This window comes from Pelophylax lessonae (genome assembly GCF_965119305.1).
Source record: "Pelophylax lessonae genome assembly, chromosome: 1".
NCBI classification, from domain to species: domain Eukaryota; kingdom Metazoa; phylum Chordata; class Amphibia; order Anura; family Ranidae; genus Pelophylax; species Pelophylax lessonae.
In genome coordinates, this window is record NC_138768.1 from 740,959,206 (window position 1) to 740,978,616 (window position 19,411).

Genomic DNA, 19,411 nt, shown 5'->3' on the forward strand with positions numbered 1-19,411 from the left:
TCATCTTCATCCCCACTGTCATCTTCCCACCATCCCACCCGTCATCTTCATCCCACTGTCATCTTCCTACCATCCCACCCATCATCTTCATCCCCACTGTCATCTTCCTACCATCCTACCCCGACATCTTAATCCCCCTGTCATCTTCCCACCATCCCACCTCCTGTCTTCTTCATCCCACTGTCATCTTCCTACCATCCCACCTGTCATCTTCCCACCATCCCCCCTGTCATCTTCATCCCCCCTGTCATCTTCCTACCATCCCACCTGTCATCTTCCTACCATCCCCCCTGTCATCTTCATCCCCACTGTCATCTTCCTACCATCCCACCCGTCATCTTCATCCCCCCTGTCATCTTCCCACCACCCCACCCCCTGTCATCTTCATCCCCACTGTCATCTTCCTACCATCCCACCCCGTCATCTTCATCCCCCTGTCATCTTCCCACCATCCCACCCCGTCATCTTCATCCCACTGTCATCTTCCTACCATCCCACTCCTGTCATCTTCATCCCCACTGTCATCTTCCTACCATCCCACCCGTCATCTTCATCCCCCCTGTCATCTTCCTACCACCCCACCCACTGTCATCTTCCCACCATCCCACCCGTCATCTTCATCCCCCTGTCATCTTCCCACCATCCCACCCGTCATCTTCATCCACCTGTCATCTTCCCACCATCCCACCCCGTCATCTTCATCCCCCCTGTCATCTTCCCACCATCCCACCCCCTGTCATCTTCATCCCCACTGTCATCTTCCTACCATCCCACCCCGTCATCTTCATCCCCCTGTCATCTTCCCACCATCCCACCCCGTCATCTTCATCCCCCTGTCATCTTCCCACCATCCCACCCCGTCATCTTCATCCCACTGTCATCTTCCTACCATCCCACTCCTGTCATCTTCATCCCCACTGTCATCTTCCTACCATCCCACCCGTCATCTTCATCCCCCCTGTCATCTTCCTACCACCCCACCCACTGTCATCTTCCCACCATCCCACCCGTCATCTTCATCCCCCTGTCATCTTCCCACCATCCCACCCGTCATCTTCATCCACCTGTCATCTTCCCACCATCTCACCCCGTCATCTTCATCCCACTGTCATCTTCCTACCATCCCACCCCCTGTCATCTTCATCCCCACTGTCATCTTCCTACCATCCCACCCGTCATCTTCATCCCCCCTGTCATCTTCCTACCATCCCACCCACTGTCATCTTCATCCCCACTGTCATCTTCCTACCATCCCCCCTGTCATCTTCATCCCCACTGTCATCTTCCTACCATCCCACCCATTGTCATCTTCCTACCATCCCCCCTGTCATCTTCATCCCCCTGTCATCTTCCCACCATCCCACCCCCTGTCATCTTCATCCCCACTGTCATCTTCCTACCATCCATATTGTAAAAAAAAAAAATGAATAAGGGCTCTTTCACACGGGCGATCCGATCAGATCCGCCTGTCAGTTTTTCAGGCGGATCTGATCGGATCCTCCATGCAGCTCTATGGGGCAGCGGGTGTCAGCGAAGACACCTCCGCTGACACCCGCTGCCATCCGTATCCGATCCTGTCTGTGAAATCCGGACGGATGGAAACCCTATTTTTCCATCCGTTCAGGGATCGGATCGGATGAGAGCGGACAGGCGGTGCGCTCTCATCCGATCCCCCATAGAGAGCAGCAGGAGCTGTGACACCTCCCTCTCCGCACTGCAAGCGGAGACGGAGCTGTCATCCGCCGGCTCAGCGGGGATCGGCGGATCAATCCCTGCTGAGCAGCACGGATCCTCCTACGGAGGCGGACCGTGTGAAAGAGCCCTTAAGCAAATTCTATAAAAATTTAATTAAAATAAAAAACTACTGACACCAATGGCAGAACTACCACACAAACATTGCACTTGCGACCGGCCCTGGCGTTCCGCCACCAGGCTGGGAGGGAATGGCCCCGTCGGGGGGGCCCTTTATGGTTTCTTGCATCGGGGCCCTGAAGGTTCTAGTTACGCCACTGGCCCTGATTACTATTTTTTGTACCCTAAAGGCAGGATGAGGAGTAGGAGGAGTTCGGAACAGGCAGGAGGCAAACTGAAGCACCCTGCAATCCTCGGCGGTGTAAGATGAGCCCCAAAAATTGGAAAGGTGTATCTCACACGTACCGATACAGACTATGCCGCAATTTAATTATTTTTACCCCAAGGGTGTAGATTGAATAGCAGAATAGAAAATATGATATCAAAAGGTGTATCTATCTCACACGTACAAACACAGACTAGACCCTGATTACTATTTTTTGTACCCCAAAAGCAGGATGAGGAGTAGGAGGAGTTCGGAACAGGCAGGAGGCAAACTGAAGCAACCTGCAATCCTCGGCGGTATAAGATGCGCCCCAAAAATTGAAAGGTGTATCTCACACGTACCGATACAGACTATCCCGCAATTGAATTCTTTTCACCCCAAGGGTGTAGATTGAATAGCGGAATAGAAAATATGATATCAAAAGGTGTATCTATCTCACACGTACAGACCCAGACTAGGCCCTGATTACTATTTTTTGTACCCTAAAGGCAGAATGAGGAGTAGGAGGAGTTCAGAACAGGCAGGAGGCAAACTGAAGCACCCTGCAATCCTCAGCGGTATAAGATGCGCCCCAAAAATTGGAAAGGTGTATCTCACACGTACCGATACAGACTATCCCGCAATTTAATTCTTTTTACCCCAAGGATGTAGATTGAATAGCGGAATAGAAAATATGATATCAAAAGGTGTATCTATCTCACACGTACAGACCCAGACTAGGCCCTGATTACTATTTTTTGTACCCTAAAGGCAGGATGAGTAGGAGGAGTTCGGAAAAGGCAGGAGGCAAACTGAAGCACCCTGCAATCCTCGGCGGTATAAGATGCGCCCCAAAAATTGGAAAGGTGTATCTCACATGTACCGATACAGACTATCCCGCAATTTAATTATTTTTATCCCAAAGGGTGTAGATTGAATAGCGGAATAGAAAATATGATATAAAATTGGTGATTTTTCAATAGCACATGTGAACACAGCAGTGTCTTATGTCAGTCAGCTCTGCTGCAGGCTATGAAGGGAAAAAAAAAAGAAAATTCCCCTTTAAGTATTGTAATTTTTAAATAGCTTAGTACAGACTATGCCACAATTTATTTTTTTTAACCCAAAAGGGTGTATATTGAATAGTGGAATAGAAAAAAGTGTAAAAATTGAAAATCACTCAATAGCACATGTGAACACAGCAGTGTCTTTTGTCAGTCAGCTCTGATGCAGGCTATGAAGAGAAAAAAAAAGAAAATTCCCCTTTAAGTTTGTAATTTTTAAATAGATCAGTACAGACTATGCCACAATTTAATTTTTTTAACCCAAAAGGGTGTATATTGAATAGTGGAATAGAAAAAAGTGTATAATATTGAAAATCACTAGCACATGTGAACACAGCAGTGTCTTATGTCAGTCAGCTCTGCTGCAGGCTATGAAGGGAAAAAAAAAAAGAAAATTCACCTTTAAGTTTGTAATTTTTAAATAGATTAGTACAGACTATGCTACAATTTAATTTTTTTAACCCAAAAGGGTGTATATTGAATAGTGGAATAGAAAAAAGTGTATAATATTGAAAATCACTAGCACATGTGAACACAGCAGTGTCTTATGTCAGTCAGCTCAGCTGCAGGCTATGAAGGGAAAAAAAAAAGAAAATTCCCCTTTAAGTTTGTAATTTTTAAATAGATTAGTACAGACTATGCCACAATTTATTTTTTTTTAAACCAAAAGGGTGTATATTGAATAGTGGAATAGAAAAAAGTGTATAAAATTTTAAATCAGTCAATAATAGCACATGTGAACACAGCAGTGTCTTATCACAGTCAGCACTGAAGCAAAAACACTGCACACAACTGACTGATAAAAATAGATTTTTTTCTCCCTCCTCCTCAGCGGGCAAAAAGATTGTGTTCACTGCACCACCCCACACACAGCAAAATCGATGTAGAACACTGACCCTGCCTATTCTCCAGCCTCGCCCTAATATTGTCGATAAGATCGTTCACTGGCACTGCACAACCAACCCCCCACACAGCAAAATCGATGTAGAACACTGACCCTCTCTATTCTTCAGCCTCGCCCTAAAATGCCCTAATAACTCGCCCTGCCTGCACTCCGACCTGACCCTGCATTCTTTTCGGACACAATACAATTTTTCACTGTCTGTCCCTAATCAGCAGCCAGCACGTATGATGTGTGCTCTGTCCCTAATCTACAGCAAAATGACGCGGCGCGCTGGGGCTCTCGAACTTATAAAAACATGGTCACATGCTTCAGATGGCCAATCACAGCTACTAATACATTAGTAGGCATGGCTGGGATGGCTTAAGGCACACCAGTTAAACGCTTGTTGATTGGCTGTTGAAAGCCCACCATTAAAAGCGCGCCATTACATACAAACCCCGAAATAAAATGACCGAACACGGATTTTAAACCCGAACATACAGTAAAGTTTTCGGGTCCGTGTTCGGGTAACAAAAATCCAATTATTCGGTACGAACACGAATAATACAGTCCGTGTTCGCTCAACACTACTGAAGAGTACACAAGGCCTTAGGGAGATTCACCCTTTGTCCTGTTTACTGTTATCACCGATAGTGAATATAGACAAAAAACCTGCATTTATGGTTGTCCCCAGAAAAGGAATAGAGGGGAAATCTTCCAATGGGGACAGTATGGATTCCCTCCCTTTGGAGGGATTTCCCCTCACTTCCTTCCTGTTTTGCCTATGAGACATGGGTGAAAGGAAAACTCCCCAATTTGACACAGAGGGCAAATATAAAACTTGCAGGGAATATAATCCTCCCTTGCTCTCTCAAAAATAAATACAAAAAATGTTTGGCATTTAGTTTTACTTTAAACAACTCCGGCCCGCAACATAGCTGAAAGGTGGCTACAGCACAGGCTCACGTTGCTGGGGGGGGGGGGGGGGGGGGCAGAGGGGTCTATGGACATCCTCCCGTGATCGTGCTTCCCGCATGCCCCCTGTGGCGAGAATTGGCATGGATCTGTGATTGTTCTTTCCTTTCAGGCACAGCTGATCACAGATTGGGGTAAAGAGCCAATCACAGCGGCTCTTTATCATGTGACCAGCTTATTACAGCGTAAACAGTATTTGCTGATTATCTGCAGTCCTCTCTTCTAGGATTACCTAAAATAAAAAACAAAAATGCGATGTGGGGTCCCTCCCAAAATCTATACGAGACCCTTATCTGAGCAAGCAGCCAGGAAGGTCAGGAAAACCATACCAGGCCACATGTCCTCAACATGGGGGGGGGGGTGCTTTGGTGCTGGGGGGGTCTCCTCCACACAACCCTGGCCGATGGTTGTGGGGGTATGCAGGCAGGGGGCCCCCAGATCCCACCCCCCATGTGAATATGTGAATGAGTATGGGGTGCATAGTACCCCTACCCATTCAGCAAAAAAAGTGTAAATAAGTAATAAAAACACAGAGACAGTTTTTGACAATTCCTTTATTATATAATAAGAAAACAGTGTCACCCAAAAGAAAAGAAAAAGCTCCTGCCGTCCATGAAGGCTGGCCATCTACTGCAGGCTCCACCGTTTGACAAATCTTATATAGGTAAGGGCGGGGCCACCTGGCGACATTACCTGGTGGCACCGCCCCCCTTGTGACATCACGGACCAGTGCATGCTGGGTCGGTGATGTCACAAGGGGCGGTGCCACCAGGTGGCCTCACCCCTTACCTATATAAGAACTGTGAAATAGCTCAGCCTGCAGTAAGAAGCCAGCCATCATGGACGGCGGGAGCAGTTTTTTTTTTCTTGTTCTGGTCCGGTGGCGGTGGGCGGCGTGATTGATGTTGAATCCACATCAGAGAATATTTTTTTTTTTTTTAAGGAATTGTTATAAACTGTCTCTGTGTTTTTATTACTTTTTTTGTGAATAGGTAGGGGTACTAATTCAAATGTGGGGCAGGCAGGATTTGGGGGCCCCCTTGTTAAAGGGGACTTCCAGATTCCTATAAGCCACCTGCCCGCATACCCTCACAATCACCGGCTAGGGTTGTGGGGATGAGGCCCTTGCCCCCATCAACATGTAGACAAAGTGCTTTAGGGGAGCAGAGCCCCTCCTGCCCCAAAGCACCACCCCCCCATGTTGAGGGCATGTGGCCTGGTATGGTTCAGGAGGGGGGGGGATCCTTGCTCGCCCCCCCCCTTTCCTGACCTGCCAGGCTGTATGCTCGCATAAGGGTATGGTATGGATTTTGGGAAAGGACCCCACGCTGTTTTTTCTTTTTTGTTACTGGCAATTTTTTATTTCTTATTATTCAGCTGTCAGCGGGGAACTGTGCAAGTTTAGGAGATATTCACCTACCATATTATAGGCTTACTCGTAGGTACAAATCAAAATGAAGACTTTACTTCCTCTTTAAAGGAGAACTATACAAAGAAAAAATATTTTTTTTTATAGTTTTTTTTTAATTTTCCTTTTATATTGGCTTTTGAAGTTTTCAAATGAAAACATTAAGAGAATTGGATGAAAGGTTTAGCATTGTGTGAAACTCTTTTTGAAAGATAAGTAGTGCATTTTGTATACAATCATATAGATCAGACCAAAATGAGGGACAATGAGGAGGAAAGAGGGACTTTGTTTCAAATCAGGGACAGTTGGGAGGTATGTTATCAGTGCAGACCAGTGGCGGCTGGTGCATGATAATTTTTTGGGGGGGGGGGGGGCGGCAAAACATACATCCCCCCCCCCCCCCCCGCGTACGGGACGGCCGGTCAGCCAGTGTTCTTACCTCCTCCTTCCCGGATGGGCCGCCACTGGTGCAGACTATCTCTGCCACCCATCACCATCAGTACCCATAAGTGCAGACTATCAGTGCCCAAGTGCAGCTCCATCAGCGCACATCAGTGAAGAAGAAAAATTACTTATTTAAAAAAATTTATAACAGAAACTAGGAAAACTTTTTTTTTCTTTAAAGTTTTTGGTATTTTTTCGTTTGTTTAACCAAAAATAAAAAACCCAGTGGTGAATAAATACCACCAAAATAAACTGTCTCAGATAAATGATAACAGGGCTGTTTGGGTAGTGTTGCATGACCGTGCAATTGTCATTTTTAAGTGCAACAGCGCTAAAATCTGAACCTGGGTAGGAAGGGAGTGATAGTGCCCGGTATAGGTAAGATGTTATTATTCACAGTATCATTTTTATTCTTATTTTTAATTTCAGTGCTGTAACTACATTTGGAAATTGCGTGTATTTGCAAAAAGAATAAGAAAGCTGTGACAGGGTCACAGTGGCCTCCATACAACCCCGCAGCGCGCGCCCTATCAGGCTCCAGGACCTTAGTGACAGGCAGCCCAGCAACACGCGCCGCCTGTGTTTGTGATGACGTATAATGTGCGCGCCGTCCACGTGGTGACACGTCAGGTGTTGTCATTCCCGGTTCTCACTATGGCGAGCGGTACAGGGCTGGCGGCGTTCAGTGTGAAGGTGTGGGAGCCGGTGGTGGCCAAGTCCCGGCGGGCAGTGGTGTTTATGGACGATCCATGCGCAGAGGTTCTGCATTGGTGTGGCGGCCCTGAGCTCTTCCTGGCGGCCGGTGCTTTGAACGTCAAGGAGTTCTCCAGCTTTGAGTCTGGCGCCTCCAACCAGCCCAAAGCCGTGTTTGTGGTGAGCGGGGCTGTGAGGGGCCGGGCCCTGGAGGTCATCCAGGATGTGGTGAGCCAGAGCTCCTTCCAGTACTGTATTGTGGTGAGTGCGGTGAGCCCCGGGGAGGCCGAGGCCCGGCCGGCCCAGGAACAGTTGGAGGAGAAGCTGTGTCAGTGGATGGGGAACATGGGCTACACCGCTGAGGTCCTGTGGGCCCCTCTGCTGCTGGCCCCGCTCAGCCCTCATCTACTCCTCACACCGGCCTTCCGTGATCTTTTCCCTCTCCTACCGAACCAGGACCTGCACGCCCTGAACCGCAGCCGGCCCGACAAGAAGAGGTTCCCAACCCTGGCGGACGTGGACTTCCCATCGCTACCCCCCGAGCTTCAGACTCGTATCCGCAGCCTGGTGTGTGAGCTCAACATGATCATGGAGGGCATTGGGGTCCGGGAGGAATGCTTCTCTGTGGGCCATCTCAGCAGGATCATTGCTGGAGAACTGGCCAACTACCCTCAGGCCAAGAACCGACGGAAGCTGGCACAGAACAAGGCCTCACTGGTCTTCATAGACCGGAGTCTGGATGTGACGGGTATGAGGAATACCTTCTAGACTGGTTAGCATTGTGTGGAGGAAGTGCCAGACACAGGCGCCCTCGGTAGTCTGGTTTCCTGTGGATGATGTCATCAGAACTAGCAAAAATGTGGTCCCCAGAGATGGACTATGACAGCGGATTCTTGGGGTCAACTTATGACCGATGTCGCCAATAACCTTGTCACTGGATACTATCAGTGTTGGTTAGATATCATATCTCAAATGTAGTTCAATTCTCCTGTTTTCAAGTGCAGTATGTGGGAAGAGAAAAGAAAGTTTCCAACGGGCTTGGATGGGTATGGCTTAAGGTCTTGCTGCCACCTCAGGGCCAAGGGTATCCGATACAAACTGGAAAAAAATAACAAAAAGAGGGGCGCACCGACCTAGTGCATTACAACTAAAACCATTTATTAAAATAGTAAAACGTATAAAATATACTCACAAAACAAGTGTGAATGATACACACAGACATAATCAATATAAAGTCTCCAAGGTAGCCTTGGCTCTGAGGAAGGCAGTTCGCCCTCGAAACACATCAGCCTAGCCACAGCTGCTCCATGCGTTTCACTGCATGCCATCCAGCATCACACAGTGCCTGGCTACCTTGGAGACTTTATATTGATTATGTCGGTGTGTATCATATAAAAAAAGTGTCAATGATACACACATTGACATAATCAATATAAAGTCTCCAAGGTAGCCAGGCACTGTGTGATGCTGGATGGCATGCAGTGAAACGCATGGAGCAGCTGTGGCTAGGCTGATGTGTTTCGAGGGCGAACTGCCTTCCTCAGAGCCAAGGCTACCTTGGAGACTTTATATTGATTATGTCTGTGTGTATCATTCACACTTGTTTTGTGAGTATATTTTATACTTTTTACTATTTTAATAAATGGTTTTAGTGGTAATGCACTAGGTTGGTGCGCCCCTCTTTTGTTATTTTTTCCAGATATCATATCTGTCTGATGAAGAGCTCCAGGGGCTTGCTCACACTGCCTGCATGCTAAATGCTCCCTTTCACTGTGCAGGTAGCAGTCAATTTTGCCCTATGGTGTGAAGCCCATTTTACTGCACCACGCTATTTACTTTTCTCTTTTTTTAAAACTTTATTTGAAATGTCTCAAAGTGACACTTCATTCATGTCTCCAAGCAGCAGCCTGGGTATGTGTGGTAGCTTCCTGTGCACTGTACATAAATGCCACATGTCTTCAATGAGAAGTACGCCCAAAGCTTATTTTGCTTTGCTTCTGTGAATCACAGAAGTGCAGTTTGTTCTGCACTCCTGTGACCCGTTTTCATCAGACAGCACACAGACTGACAGCAGCTTTCTGCTTGGGAAGCTATGAGAACCAAACCATCTGCGGTGTTAGATCGCTACACTCTTGGTCTTAGAGGCGCCGTGGGACAGATGCTGCATTGATTCGACGCTGCATCCAGCTAGGTAAGTATGATTCTGGAAAAAAAAACGTAACCTCATACTTTTAATCTTACCGCACCTCCCAGCTGTTCTGCAGTGTGAATAAATAGAAATGAATTATCTATGTGCGCTATATGTGTGTTTATCCAGTGCAGAAAAACACCTGCCACTGCATGATGTGTGAACGAGCCCCAAAGGAAACCAGGTTACCACGGGTGTCCTGATAGGATGGCACAAACCTCCACAAAATTACTTTGTATGTAACTTCCTCTGAGATATATCCGCAACAAATCTCATGTTTTATTAACACGGTATGAAACCCAAAAAGCAAACCTTTTTTATTTTGCAGCTTACCAAGTAGATGTGATGGCTGTATTGGTTTTGGGATTTTTGTTTTGCTTTCTTCAATTTTCATCTGATGATCAAGCCAGCAAGTTTGTTGTTTTTCAAAAGCACAAACGCCACAGCAGAATGCATTAGTTTATATGGATGAGACAAACCATTTAACACTGGCAGGTTGATTACAGGTGCATCTCAAAAAATTAGAATATAATCAAAAAGGTCATTTTATTTCAGTAATTCAATCCAAAAAGTGAAACTCAATATTTTATATAGATGCGTTACTCACATAGTGATATATTTTAAGCATTTCTTTTCATATTGATGCCCATGGCTTACAGCTAGTGAATATCCAAAATTCAGTATCTCAGAAAAGTAGAATATTACATAAGACAAATAAAAATACTTTTAATACAGAAATGGTGGCTTACTGAAAAGTATGTCCATGTACAGTATAGTATGCATTCAATACTTGGTCAGGGCTTCTTTTGCATCAATGCAACGTGGCATGGAGGTGATCAGCCTGTGGCACTGCTGAGGTTTTATGGAAGCCCAGGTTGCTTTGATAGCGGCCTTCAGCTCCTCTGTATTGTTGGGTCTGGTGTCTCATCTTTCTCTTGACAATACCCTGCAGATTCTCTATGGGGTTTAGGTTAGGTGGGTTTGCTGGTCAATCAAGCACAGTATTACCATGATCATTAAACCAGGTAATTGTATTTTGGCAGTGCAGATGGTTTCCAAGTCCTGCTGGAGAATGAAATCGGCATGAAGTGCTCTAGAAGTTCCTGGTAGAGGGCTGCGCTGACGTTGGACTTGTATAAAACACTGTGTACCAACACCAGCAGATGACATGTCTCCCAAATCATCAGACTGTGGAAAAGTTTGCATTTTTTTTGGAAATCAAGGTCCCACAGTCTGGAGGAAGAGTGGAGAGGCACAGAATCCAAGTTGCACGAGGTCCAGTGTGAAGTTTCCACAGTCAGTGATGATTTGGGGAGCCATGTCATCTGCTGGTATTGGTCCCCCTTGTTTAATCAAGTCCAAAGTCAGCGCTGCCCTCTACCAGGAAATTCTAGAGCCCTTCATACTTCCCTCTGCTGACCAGATTTATGGAGATGCTGTTTTCATTTTTCAGCAGGACTTGGCACCTACCCACACTGCCAAAAGTACCAATACATGGTTTAATGATCATGGTATCACTGTGCTTGATTGACCAGCAAACTTGCCTGACCTAAACCCCATAGAGAATCTGTGGGGTTTTGTCAGAGGTAGTTGAGACACCAGACCCAACAATGAAGAGGAGCTGAAGGCCGCTATCAAAGAAACCTAGGCTTCCATAACACCTCAGTGCCACAGGCTGATTGCCTCCATGCCACACCACATTGATGCAGTAATTCATGTAACCAAGTCTTGAGTGCATACTATACTGTACATGGACATACTTTTAAGTAAGCCAACATTTCTGTATTAATCCTTTTTTTTCTTTTTATTGGTCTTATGTAATATTCTAATTTTCTGAGATTCAGAATTTTGGGTTTTCACTAGCTGTAAGCCATAATCCTAAAAATTAAAGTAAAGATATGCTTGAAATATCATTCTGTGTGTAACGCATCAATATAAAATATGAGTTTCACTTTTTGAATTTATTGAAATAAATTAACTTTTTGATATTCTAATTTTATGAGATGCACCTGTTTAACAGCCAGCTTTCATTTATTCATTTAAAACCTTTATCCCAAAAGGAACAAAACTGTTTGTAACTGCTTATAAAGTGTGAGCTGAAGTTTGGCTTCAGTTTGTTAGTATATCTAAATCTGCTAATGCATTTAACACTCCCCTCCCCCCAGACTGACAATTATGCTGTTGGCTGTGCCCCTCCACCCACAATGGAGGCACTCTAAACCCCTGTTGACACTGAATCAGACTTTGAAATTGTGTAACTGCGCTTGAAGTGGGACTTGACTGGTATCTGTGCGAATTTATGCACAGATGTCTATGCGAGGCGCAGCTAAAAAAAATATTGTGCAGGAACCTTTTTTTTTTCTTCAAATCTTTGCACTGCAAAGTCGGCGTCACACCGGATTGAACAGTTCCTTTGTGGACAAGTCGCGGCGGTGTGAACAAGGGCTATTACAGGAAGTGTTACAAGCCAGGTCTCCAGGTGAAAACAGGGGGGGGGGGAAGCCTTAAAGAAAAAAAAAAAAAAAATACAGCCACCACATCTAATGATTGGTGAGCACTGTGTAAAATCTACATGAGAGTTTGCAAATCTTAAAAAAAAAAAAACACATTTTATTCACACTAGAAAATATAACAAATTTAAACCATTTTAAGAATAAAGTAAGGGAATAAGGTCACTTTGAAATTGATGGCAGCAACACATCTCAATGTTGGGACAGGGCAATGTTTAGCATGGTGTAGCATCTCCTCTTCTTTTAACACCACTCTCTAAACATCTGGAAACCGAGGAGAACAGTTGCTGGAGTTTCGGGAGAGTAATGTTGTCATGTTCTTACCTGATATGATTCTAACTACTCAACAGTCCTGGGTCATCTTTGTTGTATTTTTCATGTTAAGATGCTCCAAATATTTTCTTTTCGTAAAAGGTCTGGACTGCAGAAAGGCCAGTTAAGCACATGTTGTTATCATAGATGTAGTATGCGGTTTAACATCGTCCTGCTGAAATATGCAAGGCCTTCCCTGGAAGACGTCACCTTGATGGGAGCATATGTTGCCAAAAATAATCCAAATTTTCAATTCATCTGACCACAGAACAGTTTTCCATTTTGGAACAGACCATTTAACCACTTGCCTACTGGACACTTTCACCCCCCTCCTGCTCAGGCCAATTTTCAAGTTTCAGTGCTATCATACTTTGAATGAGAATTTGCCTGGTCATGCAACACTGTATCCAAGCAAATTTTGTATCATTTCTTGATACAGTTGGAGCTTTCTTTTTGATGGTATTTAGTCACCACTGGATTTTTTATTTTGGAAATGTTGAGTTTTTCTTAGTTTTTGTTTACATTTTTTTCTAAATAACTCATTTTTCTTTTTCACTGATGGGCACTGATAAGGCTGCTGTGATGGCCACTGACAGGCGGCACTGATAATCCGGACACTGAATATCAGTGTGGAGGCCCCTTTTGTTTATTTGCAAGTTATCGGCTCTTCTCGCGCTGTCAGCGTGAGGAGATGACTGCCGATAACCAGCAAATTCTGCTTGTGCTGTGATTAGGCACAGCTGGTCACGTGGTATAGAAGGTGTGATTGGCTCTACCACGATCAGTGATCAGCTGTGTCTGAAGGACACAGTGATCTCAGATCCATGCTGATGCACACCGCAGGGGGCGCTCGGGAAGCGTGATCACGGGTGGACCTCCAAAGAAGCTTTACTGGCAATGTGAGCCCGCGCTGTAGCCGTCTTTTGGATAAAGCATGGGCAGGAGGTGGTTAATGAGCTTTGGCCCAGAGAATATGATGGCGTTTCTACCCCTTGAAATTTTCCACATTGTCATGTTGCAACCAAAAACGTAAAAATCCCAATAAAATAAATTTTATGTGATAGAGCAGTGTTTCTCAACTCTAGTCCTCAGGGCACACTAACAGGCCAGGTTTGCAAGAAAACTGAAATACGTCACAGGTGATATCATTTGCTGCTCAGTGATTGCAGTATTCTAGTCTGCATCTCCCCAAGGTAATACTTAAAATCTGGCCTTTTAGTTTGCCCTGAGGACCGAAGTTGAAACACTGTGTTAGACCAGCACGTATTTTAAGGGGTATGAATACTTTTTCAAGGCACTGTATGGCTGCTTCTTTGTATGAAAAAGCTTTACCATGCATTTTTGGATGGCACGGTGAACTGTGTTCAGACAGTGATCTTTGGAAGTATTCCTGAGCACATGCAGTAATGTCTCACAGAATCATGCCCGACTTTTAATTCCATGCCGCCTGGGGGCTTGAAGAGCGTGGACATCCAATATTGCAATTCAGCACTGTCCCTTGCGTACATAGATTTCTCCAGATTCTTGGAATTTTTTGATATGTACTGTAAACGATGATAAATTTAAAGTCTTGGCAACTTTTTGTTAAGGCACATAATTCTGAAATTGTTCAACGATTTTTAGATGCAGATTTTCAAAGAGTGGTGAACCACTACCCATCTTTACTTCTGAGTCACTTTTTGAGTCTAGGATGCTCCTTTTTTATACCCAGTCACGTTACTGACCTGCTGCAAAATACCTGATCAGTTGCAAAATGTTCTTCCAGCTTTACCTTGTTAGTACCACTTTTAGTTGCTCTGTCCCAATTTTGAGACAAGTTGCTGCCATCAAATTTAAAAATTATTTAATTTGTTTTCTTAAAATGGTACATTCTCAGTTTAGGCTCAGTTCACAATAGGTCACTCAGAGGGGGACGACCTGTGAAGTCGCGTGCAGCGCGACTTGCACGGACTTCATAAAATGAATGTCTATGCAAGTCGCTCCGAGGTCGCCCCGAAGTAGTACAGGACCCTTTTTCTAAGTCGGAGCGACTTGTGTCGCTCCTATTAGAACGGCTCCTGTACTACACAATGGGAGCGTGATGGACCGCGACTTGTCAGGCTGACAAGTCGGATCAATGGGAATGCGAAACTTTTTTGTTTTTCTATTTTTTTTTTTTATGGTGACTAAAATATGGGTTTATGAAATTGGCAGATTCTGTTTGTGTAGATTTTACACAGCATCCAAGCTTTTTTCGAAATTATTATTTATTATTTCAGGTTCTTGTATAGTGCTGTAAATTTACGCAGCGCTTTACATATACATTGCACATTCACATCAGTCCCTGCCCTCAAGGAGCTTACAATCTAAGGTCCTTAATTCACATTCATACATGCATAGTAGGGCCAATTTTATACAGAATCCAATTAACCTACCAGCATGTCTTTGGATTAGGGTTGCAGTACTATTTTAAGACCCATTGTAATTTCCAAGTTAGGAGTGAATTGCATCCTTGTATTTTTACTTGATGTAATTTCCATCTGAGAACAACAATGCACAGGTATGAATAGACCCTTAGTGTAAACCTTTAATGATCTCTTACAAAGCAATGGCCAGTTTGGGTGGCAGGTATCGTAAAGGACCACATAACCAAGCTACCCACCTTCCCTAGTGTACCTGCTATTACCCCCCTGCCCTTGGACTTGGCAATAGATTGTGGTATGCCCCTATACCCAGAAGTATAGATTTTTCAGCTACTTCAGCACATTTTGGCTTGAGTAAGCAAACTGCTTCTTTTCCCCATACACTACGGCTCTGGCTTTCAAGCCCAGGCACAATGAGGGAAGTGTTTGCAAACTGCTCTGTAAAAAATGTTGTCAAAGAGCAAGATATACATTTTACAGAAGATGCAAAATACATTTTAAAGGAGGATTTGTTTAATAACTAGCTTGCAGATTGCGAAGTAAATATGTTTTGACCTTGCTGTGCAGGGGAAAAAAATATCTGTACCTCTTAGGTGTATTTTGTGGTCACTATGTGACACTAGAATGTTTATGTAATTTAATAAATATATTCATATTTTACATGCGTTTTGGCATTGTCTTTTTATCTGTCAGTAAAAAAGAAAACACCCTTATATAGAGCTCAAATAGTTGTATATATTTTGTGTGTGCTATTCTAAGCAGTATTAAACCCAAAAGCAAACCTTTTATTATTGCAGCTTAGTAATTCCTAAAAATCTTAAAGCCTAAAAAAGAATGCAGCCACCAGTGATTAGTAAGCTGCAATATATACATTTTTTTTTTGGGGGGGTTTAACACTGATTTACGGGATAAATTCACCTTTTATAACCTATTTACAACCTGATAATGGACGTAACATGTTAGTTTAGTTGCAGCTGAACCGACACATTCCCCCACCCCCCAAGTCCCCGTTGTGACAGCAAGTCGGGGATCTTCTCCCCCTACTCGCTGTCTGTTTTTAAAATACATTCCTGTGTGGGGCTTCACCCACCTGGCCGGGTCATTTATTCACAAAGTTCTGTGAATGAGAAACTACAAGTACCGACAACCTTTGTGGCTGTGGGCTTGTAGTCCTTAGCCAACTAACAGGGTGCTGTTGGGCACTCTAGATAGTTCATTGATGCTTCCTGTCAGTCTGAAACTTCCTCCCTGTACAAGGGATGAGCAGACAGCTTACACTGACAGTCTGCAAGATTCCTGCATAGTACTTTTTTTTTTCTTTAACCTGCAAATTGATGTGCATTTATTTATTTCTTAACCACTTGCCGACTGCCGCACGACTATTTACGTCGGCAGTCAGCCCTTTACAGGCAGAGCGATGTAGAACTAGAGGATCTAGAGACCGACTCGCCAATCGTCGGTAGAGAGGGAGAAAGGCAGGCGGCTGATGTAAACAAGCCGCCTGTCATTCTCCCCTGTGTAGGAATAGTGATTATACGGTTCTACTATGTAGGACCATTGATCACTGTTCCTACACCTCAAGTCACAGCCAATCACAATTAGAATCACGCCCCTAGGGACACACAACCCCTCCCTCTCAAAAGTTAACCCCTTCACTGCCAGTGTAATTTTACAGTAACCGTGCATATTTTTAGCACTGATTACTGTAGAAATGTCACTGGTAACCCCAAAAATGTCAGTCAAGGGTCCGATCTGTCCGCCGCAATGTTGCAGTACCGCAAAAAAATCGCAGATTGCCGCCATCGCGCGTTAAAAAAAAAAAAACAAAAATGTCAAAAATCTTTCCCTTTGTTAGTAAACGCGATAACTTTTGTGCAAACCAATCAAAATACGCTTTTTGCGATTTTTTTTTTTATTTTTTTTTTAACTTCCCCCCCCCAAACATATGTAGCATAAAACAAATTGGCCGAAAATGATAAAAAAATTTTGATTTTTACATTTTTTTGGGGGAATTTCATATAAAAAAATGTGAAAAATATTATTTTTGCAAAATTGACGCTTTTTTTGTTTATAGTGCATGATCAAAAAATCGCACAGGTGATCAAATGCCACCAAAAGAAAGCTCTGTTGGAAAAAAAGGACGTCAAATTAGTTTAGGTACAGTGTCGCACGACCGCGCAATTGTCCGCTAAAGTCACGCAGTGCCGAATCGCAAAAAACCCCCTGGTCGGAATGGGGGTAAAATCTTCCGGGGCTTAAGTGGTATACCTGCAAATAGATGTGCATTTATTTCTTAAACTTTTCTTAAAAGTTTCCTGAACTTTTCCTTTTTAAGATTAGAAAACTATTTAAGGCTTTTTAGATTCTGCAATTTAGGCTCAGCTACATTTGACACCCATATAAAATTTGTTCTGAAAGCAATGCTGTCCCTAAACATACAATACATATCTGTATCGAAGTGAAAGATATTACCCGCAGCTTTACTGCAATCCTTGCCAATGCACTAGGGAGCTTTTGAAAGCTCTTATGCAAGTATTGTAGTCTTTGCCTTTAAAAAAAAAAAAAAAAAAACTGTCCTTTTCGGCTTAGTGCATACTGAAGTTTTGGCACCAACATTTTCATTTCGGTGCACCACTAAAAAATATTTATATTCTCCTTTTTTGTCTGCTAAATTGTTGAATATACTATTGAATGTATTTTATTGTAAAAAAAAAAAAAAAATCTTGTGGGCTGATAACCGTCCAGAGCTAGATAGGAAGCTATGTGCACTACAAATTACACATGTAATGGAGAAGAGCGGGAGGTGTTATGTAGTTCTAACACTCCCTGTTCTGGGGTGAGACTGCTGCTTGGGATGGTTGACAAAAAGTTAGCGCTATCTGAATATGGGTGGTTGACATAGAATCCTCAGAGTATATAAGGAGCTGATTGTAACTCTAAATAGTAATTTATTGTTCACAAGTAAGTTTATAAAACCATAAGGAGTGATATGATACCAAGCCAGTATAGACGGATGTAGAAGAGCCAATATCCACTGGGTACAGTGAGCAGGGAGATGGAATGAGTCCCCTGTAGTATATAGCAACCGGCCACTGACACACAGCCGAAGATGCTCTGGAGCCGGGCCAGAGTCCGCTGACACTCCTGTGTGACTTCACCGCGACACAGAGGTGGAAGTTCAGGACCGAAGAGGATTGCCAATCGAACCAGCCTGGAAACTGTTGCAGTGACGACGTGTTTCACATGCATGGGCTTTGTCAAGTCACGGGATTTACCGCAACAACAGTATTTAAAGCCCAAAGAGATGGGGGCGGCGAGTGGGCAGAGCAAATTGCGAACCTAGATAGTTTATTAACCCATCATTATCTGTATATACACAGGGATATTAGCTTATCACACATATATAAAACCATTACAAGTGACTAATATAATCAGAATAAAAATTCATAAAAATCTCAAGTGTGTGTGTGTGTGTGTATATAATATAGAAATGGATATGGCGCATCGCCTTCTATGGCATTGCCCATATTGTAAAATTTTTTGAGACGTCACACGGGGACTCCAGCGAGCGTCTGCAGCTGTGTGTCAGCGGCTACATTTTAGGACCAATAGGGCTGCAAAACGATATATTTTTTTTGGGGGGGGGGTTAGTGGTTTAGTTAAGCTTTACGTTTTAGACCGCTAGGTTATGCAGCAGCTTTTAGGTGACTGGGCACTGGCAAACAATGATGTATTGATGGCTCTATATAACCCCTCCCACTGCCAGAAAACCTCAGTTTCTAAGTTTTAGGGTCCTTTAAGTGAATAGAACTCTAATTTCTGGTAAAAGAAGCAGACGCCTTTTTTATTTTGATACTGTGGCTTTTTTTTCTTTTTTTTTCTCAAGATTTTCTTTTAGCAAGATTTCTTTTTGCTGCAGTGGCTTTTTCACAACATTTTTGGATCAGTCCTGCTAGACTGTACCCAGACCCTGCTTGGAAGATGTGGGGCTGGACTGTAATGTTAGGGCACTTTTATACTGTTTTTTTTTTTTTTTTTTTTGTTAGGCATGCAATGTGATGAGTTAGCTGCAGGGTGCTATACAGGTACTGGGCCAGGATCTGTCCCTGAAGACTTCTTGGGGACTATGTCTTATTGAGAGGCCCTAGATCTAGGTGGGCTTGGTCTTACAAATTCTGCTTTGCCGACTGGGAAAACCTGCAGCCATCAGTTTTAACTCTGGGCTCTACCCTATTTGGAATTTAGCATGCTGTTGCTGGCACTGGCCTGAGACCCATTCAGCCAAAGCAGCAAAATTAGTTGTGCCACTTTTCAATATTTTGGCACACACTTATCCTCAAGCTGCCAGGATTCAATGCATCCTCTTTCCCATCGGGTGTGTTTTTCTGTCCCCGTTGATCTATCTGCATATAGCACAATGTGCTAGGGCATCCACTGCCTACAGCAACTGCTCACATAAGACATTAAAGCTTATTT

At 43.9% G+C, this 19,411-nt stretch overlaps 1 protein-coding gene across 1 annotated transcript in view; it reads left to right on the forward strand.

The window, feature by feature from the left end:
- Positions 1-7,450: 7,450 nt before the first annotated feature.
- The window catches only part of SCFD2 (sec1 family domain containing 2), an 876,258-nt gene continuing 864,297 nt past the window's right edge, over positions 7,451-19,411 (forward strand). The window contains exon 1 of the mRNA XM_082272617.1: positions 7,451-8,271. Within this exon, the coding sequence (XP_082128743.1) occupies positions 7,485-8,271 (787 nt within the window). The 5' untranslated portion in view covers positions 7,451-7,484. The remainder of the gene's footprint in view (positions 8,272-19,411) is intronic.